This window comes from Mus caroli, chromosome 19 (assembly GCF_900094665.2).
Source record: "Mus caroli chromosome 19, CAROLI_EIJ_v1.1, whole genome shotgun sequence".
Classification (NCBI taxonomy): Eukaryota; Metazoa; Chordata; class Mammalia; order Rodentia; family Muridae; genus Mus; species Mus caroli.
In genome coordinates, this window is record NC_034588.1 from 3,872,171 (window position 1) to 3,879,432 (window position 7,262).

General features: G+C 51.0%; 1 protein-coding gene across 1 annotated transcript; it reads right to left on the reverse strand.

The window, feature by feature from the left end:
* Positions 1-117: 117 nt before the first annotated feature.
* Positions 118-6,269, reverse strand: Otub1 (OTU deubiquitinase, ubiquitin aldehyde binding 1). Its single transcript, XM_021152137.2, has 4 exons — positions 6,165-6,269; positions 4,337-4,398; positions 4,021-4,119; positions 118-336 (listed from the first exon to the last, which is right to left on the reverse strand). The coding sequence occupies exons 1-4, from the start codon at positions 6,220-6,222 to the stop codon at positions 214-216; spliced, it is 342 nt and encodes a 113-aa protein (XP_021007796.1). The 5' UTR covers positions 6,223-6,269; the 3' UTR covers positions 118-213.
* Positions 6,270-7,262: the final 993 nt, after the last annotated feature.

Consider the following 7,262-nt stretch of genomic DNA (forward strand, 5'->3'; position numbering starts at 1 on the left):
AAACCCTGTCTCGAAAAACCAAAAAAAAAAAAAAAAAAAAAAGGGAAGCCAATATGGGCTCCTCGGCTAGCAGAGCAAGGCCCTAGCCAGCCCAGTCCTGCCTAGACAAGGACACCCACCAAGCTCAAAAAGAAGTCCCCAAGCAACCCAAATGATGGCTGGCCTAAGGCCCTGACCCTCACGAGAGGCCCAGAGCCCCAGTGCCCGTCCTCCTCACCGCTGCAGTTCCTTGCTGTCATCCAGCAGTGCCTCCAGGTGGGAGAAGCCGAACGCTCGGTAGAAGCAGTTGCCATCAGGCCGGGTCTTCCGTATGTATGAGTACTTTTTGTGGAGGTCCTGCAGAGATGCAGCTCAGCTTAACATTCACCAGCCCAAGAAATGGCTAGAGCAGCAGGTGGCAACTGAGCTCCGGGTTCCCACCTCCTGGCTTCTGAATGGGGACACCAAGTAACCCACTGGCACTCCTGGAAGCTATGCACTTATGTGTCAATGGTTGTACGGTCACCAGCTGCTAAGCCATGTGGGTACCACTGGCTAGAGCTTTGTTTAAAAACAAGTGACTAAATCTGTTCTTGACTAATACAGCTTTTTAAGGTCTTTAATGCAAGCAAGACAAACGGGAACAGGACAGGCCATACTACCAGCTGCCCTGTCCAGCAGGGCTCTAGCCACAGAGAAGCTCTCCCTACAGTCTGGGGCTAAACTAGCTCTCCAATACACTTTCACCTTCTAACCATGCTGCCCACAACAGGGACCACCTCCTTCAGCCCTTCCTGCTTCGAGATGAAGCACATCCCATGACACAGACTCCTAGTACTGCTCAGTAACAGGTCTTACCCATCTGGACAACCCTGGCCCTGGTCACCTCTTGTGTCTGCTCCTTCCTCAGATGACTACCCTCAGACAACTGTCAGTAATGAGAGTCCTTTTACACTGAAAATATGGCCCTGACATCTCATCTGCCACTATGCTGCCCCAATATTCACTACCAGTTCCTGTCCCTCAGATTCAAGGACATCTTACTATCAGTTTTGACTCCAGAGTCATATAAGATCCAGGTAGGCCTCCCAATAAAGACAGAAACTTGTGTGGGCAGCTTCTGTCTGGCCAATGTTAAGAACCCTCCCCAGCCTAGCCCTGGACAGTGGCAGCACTACCCTTCTTCGCAGCATTTTCACCTGTCCTCTCCCAGGCTACCCCGCATCCTTCTCCACTCTGAAAGGTCAGGCTCCACCAGAGGACACAGTATCCTTCTGTAAGACACCTGCCAGTTACAACCCAAACACAGGGTTTCCTGCCTGCCCTATAAATACCAGAGGCCTGACAGGATCTTTACCTCTTAGTCACAGATACACTATTTCCTTTCATTTTGGTTTTGAGACAAGGTCTCATTTTGCAGTACAGGCTGGCCTTGAACTTGCTGTAATCTTGCCTGGGGCTGAAATTCAAGACCACCAAACCTAGATAGAGTTCCACCTTAGATGCTCTGCCTCCGACACCTCTTCCATGTCTGAGACATCTCCACTGGCACAGCTGGTTTGCACCAACTTGATCTTCACCTAGGCTTTCAATTACCTCAGAGATGGCTCACTTCTGTCCCAACCCATCTACTAAACAGTAGATCCCTTAGGCTCTTCCTTCAACACACCTAGCACCCAAATGTATCACCACACAGCCACTCCTGGTCTATCACGCCTGCTTAATGTTTTACTGTCAAAGCCTCTCATTACTCCCTCTTCCTCCACTGTCCCCTGAAACCTATTTTCACCCTGAAGCAACAGTAACCTTACAGCTAAGCCTTCTTCCTCTCTGCATCCTTTGAAGCATCCAGACATTCCCAGGCCAAACTGGCTTTCATGGAGGCTCCAGCCTGCCCAGGTGTCCACTTATTAAACCAACCTCAGCCCCACTCCCCTTGAACACCCTGTCACCTGGCATCTTGCTTCTGTCTGTTCATCAAATACATCTTTCATAGAGGCTCTTGCCCTCTACCCCTATTTAAAATGCAAATTCTCAGCTAGGCATGGATGAACATGTCTTTAACCGCAGACAGAAGCAGGAGGATCTCTGGAGTTCAGGGCCAGTCTGGTCTACGTAAGCAAGTCCAGGACTGCCAGGGCTCTGTTACACAGAGAAGCCCTGTCTTGAAGAGCCGAGGGAGGCAGGGAGGGAGGGCAAGGTCTCCCACTCCTTCATTTCTCTCCACGTACTAACCACCTCTAACAACCAAATTGTGTGTGTGTGTGTGTGTGTGTGTGTGTAGTGTTGTGTTATAGAGTTGGGACAGGGTTTTGCTATGTTAGCCCACGTTGACCTTGATCCTCCTGCCTCATTTCTCCTGGGATTAAAGGCATGCTGACCACCACATATACCTTTTGGTTTGTATCTGGTCTTGCACTGCCCGCCGTAAGCACCACAGAAGCAAGACTGTGTTGCAGTCCCCAGTATGTGTGGTACCTCCAGTGCCTGGTGAATGTAACATGACCACTACACTAAGGCTGCTCAGTCTAGCCACTCTGCTATTGTAGGCTCACTGGGCACATACTGTCAGGCAGCCTGTAGAGGGCTCACGCCCACTTCCTCACAAAGTCCACTCCTCCATGCAGGAGCCAAGTATACAGCCATCCTGGTTTTGCCATCACCACCCAGGAAGAACGAGGTACGCAGAGAGGAAGGTTAGGGTGCTGCGGTACCTTGCTGTAAACATTCAAACAGTTTGCTAAATGACTCACTGCTAAGAACCTAAGGACCTCCTGTTGGTTTTACAGGGCAGCTTAGTAGAACAGGTGGCCCTGGATGGGCCACATGGGAGAGAAGAGCCTGCTGCCTTCGAAGTGCTTGCTGGGCACAGCAGTACTCAATTCAACATGTTCCCTAAACTTGCCCCATGGGCTGGAAATAACTCTAGCCAGAAACCCAGCACTGTCTGAGGTCACACGACTGGAGAGCAGAGGTCGACCTGGCTCAAAAATCAAGGCTGTTACCTCCTCCTCATACATATTCTGGTAAAATCCCAAACCCCTGAGCACTGGGTAAAGTGATCAGAGACTGTGGACAGCTGATCTAGGCTGAACAGGGGCTATTTAGTCCACACATTTCCCTTCAGATGCTAAGGACAGAACTTAAGAGCTTTGCAAATACTGGGCTCAGGTTACTACTTCTGAGCTAGCTGTACCTCAGCCCTACATAACAGTTGAAGTTTTCATTATCTGCCAACTGCTCAGAGTCAGGAAAGCTCATGACTTCTGGCTTCTCTGGCAACGGGAATAACTACGGACACTCACTCCCATGTTTGGCTATTTGTAAGCTATGCTGCTCCCAGTTCACCTCTCAGGCAGCTTCAGTCTTGTGCTGCTGCTGTACGGGGTTACCTGTGTGAGCACCTGAAGGCCCCACTTGCAAGCAGAGGACACTAACACCATGTTCTTTGGAGGAAGACGGAAGTACACCATTCCTTAACTCTCAGGCTGCCTACTAAATACTGTTTCATCACAGGGTTACAGTTCAAGCGCCACTGCTCCCAGCTTTTGGGGTTACTGGTAAAGAAGCTTGCCTCAGTTTGAGTGATGCAGCAGAGACACACAGAAGAGGCCTGTTCTCCACAAAGATCCAGTAGACAGACTATAGGACAGGTCTCTGTGACCAATCTACCCATCCCAACACCAGCAAGTTTGGCCCCTGGCTGGCTACTGAGTTGTCAGTGCCCGCCCAGCCTGTACCTGGTCCCACCTGAGCATCACCTACCTCAACCTTACAGCCACCCTACAGGCAGATGCTTTCACTGTCCCTATTTTACAGATGAGGACACCACCCAGGGCTCAGAGACACTGAAGGACCTGTCAAGAAGACAGCTGCTGAGTGGTAATCTGATGTGAATGAAGTCTCAGTCCAGAGGCCACACTTCAAGAACTAGCAATAAGAGGTGTGTCCCCGCCCAACACCCGACCCTCTCAGACATTAGGCCTGACAAGAAGCAGGGCTGAAACAGGCTCTGTCCTGCCCCTTTGGCCAGGATCCTACCTTGATCTTCTGTTGGTAGATGTTGTCATCCTCAGCATACTCCTTGTACAGAACTGAGAGTTCCAGCCGCTCTGACACCAGAGGATTCTGCACAGCAATCTGCAGGGAGGCAGAAGACTGAGGAAACCACGCCTAACACCTACAAAAGGGGTGCTGGCCTAGCCATCCAGCAGCACAGCAGCCCCCATAAAAGCATAAAGTGCCTAAAATAGACTTGAGAGGGGAGGGCTTCAAAATAGACATTAGGCCTCAGGCCTATGCATCCCCACCACAAAGCCCTCAGGTCCTCCCTTCCCAACTTTCTTCAGCACCTCACCTCTTGCTGAATTCGGTCCTGCTGAGCCATAATGGCTTCATCGTAGGCCAAACAGCTGACACCTAGAAAAAGGAGAAAAGGAGGTGCCGACCAAGGGTTCCTGTGGGGTCTATCTCTACGGCAGGCAGCTTTGGCAGGACAGGTCTGGGATCTGGAGCCCTATGCCTTACACCCCACTGTGTATTCTTAGCAAAGTCCTTCCTTCTTTGAGTTCTCATTTCCTCATCTTTTGGTGAAAGTAGCTAAGTCATTTGGGAGGCTAAGGTAGGAAGACCACAAGTCTATATAAACTAATCTCTAAAAAATAAAAGTAAACAAGGGAGCAATTACAGACGAGGCCAGGAGACCAGAGCAGGATTAAGAAGCCTAGGAGTTAGAGATCAGCTCTGGAAATATAGCAAGCCTTTATCTTGGAAGGAAAAAAAAAAAATAGGGCTGGGGTTGAGACCCAGTGGTAAAGAGATATTTGTCCTGTAGGTGTGAAGCCCTGGCTTCTATCTGGTAACCTCAAGAAATAAGTAAATATAAATATAAATAAGTAAAGTAAAATGACAAGTAAAGACCACCTCCAAAGCTCTCTTGCAGCCCCGATATTCCTTCCTCCCTGCCTTCTAAAAGCACTCTGTAGCATCTAGGAAATGCTCTGGGGAAGGGAGCCTCTGGGAGAAAGCAGGATGAAGGGGTGGAGCCCTAGGAGGAATGAGAGCATCCTGTAAGCATGCACTTTACTGAGACACACCCTTTGTCCCTCTGTGGTCCCCTGTATTATTCATTTTCCAAATTAAAAAACAAAAGCAAAACAAAACAAAAACAAAAAACAGAGGTGACTCCATCTTGTCCAAGGTCAAGTCCACATTTGTAAAATTCCAGTCTGAACTCTTGGACATGTCACTTGCCAAAGCCCTCTCCCCTCACCTCTGCCATCACCTTGCTCCCATCATCAAAATACGTTGGGATCCTGCCAGCAGCAACGACTACCTAAGCACTCTCTAGAGTCATCCATGGATTCGGGGCGTTCATTCTGAGGACTCTAAGCAGCTACGGTAGGAGTTTCTAGTCTTGGATCCTTCTTAGATGTGATGGAGAACAATTTCTTTCTGCGTATCTGGGTTTCCTAGCCCTCAACCTCTGGTATATAGTGTGGAGTTAAGAGTAGGGTGTGCGATTATGACTGGCTTTTTAAAGCCAATCCTTTGGGGCCTGGTTATCGTAGGTTCTCAGCTGAGCTTCCCACCATGTCCTACAACAGGACTGTCCCTCCCACTCATGAGACTTACTCAACCCCTAGAGCTCAAGTTCTTGGGAGACAGGGAGAAGGTGTGACTGGTTTCTGTCTTTTTTAAAGACCAGGAATCTAGGAAAACAATGCCTGGATCCGCTCAAAGGAGCTGAAAGGCCAGCACAAGCTCTAAGGCAAAGAGCCGCCAATGGCATCCCAAACGGCCCAGCAGGGACTTCGTCCTTGGAAGCCCGGCGTTCCTCAACGCCTTTCAGCAGCTCGGCCCCGGCCTAGGCCTCGGCTTGACGGCGAGGACTCCGGCGGGCGGACTGTGGGAGCCGGCCGAGGAGGCCACGGGACCGGCGGAGGCGGGGCGGCCCAGGCCCCGCCCCAGGCGTGCGCGAGAGGCCGAGTCCCGGCCGCCCCGCCCGGCCGGGGGTCGCCGCGGCCCTGCTTCCATTGTGAGGGGGAGGGGAGGAGACGCGGGGAAGGGCTCGGTCGCACGCTGCGCCTACTCCCCGGGGCCCTGACTCCCCGAGTTCCTCGGGAACGGCGGGCCGAGGATTGCCCCCGCTAGCCCGGGAAGGACATCCTTCCCTCCGTTCGTACCTTCGGAGTCGCTGCCCAGTGGCTCCTGCTTCTGCTGCTGAGGTTCCTCCGCCGCCATCTTTAAACAGCGCCGCACTGGCGATCGCTTCCGGGTTATTAATTGCCCTCCTCCCGGAAGCGAGCCCCTCCTTGTGGCCCCTCCTTCGCAACGCCCCTAGCAACAGGCTCCCTTTGGCAGTCGTCAGGGCCTGGGCTGCTCCTGCTGCCCTGGAGAGTTTGGGGGCTGGAGTCCCTTGGAGAAGGGACCCCACGCGCGCTTCCACATTCCACTTTCCCAAAGGTCCTGCGGGGCTAAGGGCCTCCTCGAGTCACTTCTGTTTTCTCTATACTGAAGTTTGAAACGCAGGTTGTGTAACTAAGATAAGGAACAAGATGGAATTAAAGTCACTAGAAGGTTAATCCCAGCTGCGCATACTTTCAAGGTACACGACGGTAGCTGCAGTGCGGAGCGCAGAGCCACCTCGAGACAGGAAGTGGTGACAACCTCCTGAGCCTCTTGCCTCTCACCACTGAGTCTGTTCTCTAAAGCTGTAAAGACCTGTTTCCAGCACGGGAGCATCTTCCCTTGATATCCAAACCAAAACCCTCGACCTAACTTTGGGCTATATGTCCTCCTATTTGAGAAAGCAGAGCCATTTGAAAGCAAGGATTTGAGTCCATAATCCGAACATGTGAAAGGTGGAGAAAGAATGGAGGATCAGGAGTTCAAGGTAATCCTGGAGTTTCAGGCAAGGCTTGGCTACAAGAGAACCTGTCTCAGAGCAAACCAAACCAAACCAAACAAAACCTGAGCCAAAAAGTGGCCATCTTTGCTAATTTTTGCCGAAGCTACCCATTTTCTTTGAGTTATGTCTCTATTCTGAGAAATGAATTTTGCAGGCCCTGTGTACCCTGAAAAGCAAACACAAGAGCGTTTGCAGGAAAAGGCATTTACTTCTTGGTAGCCTGGCTATAGCCATCACTGAGCCACACAGATTCCTTTTACCCTCCAGAATATCAGTTCTCTGTCCTTACTAGTCCCAACTCCAGCTCCTGTATGGTCGGTCTACCAGTCCAGGTAACAGAGGCCAGGGTGGAAAAGCTCTTTTTAAAGATTTA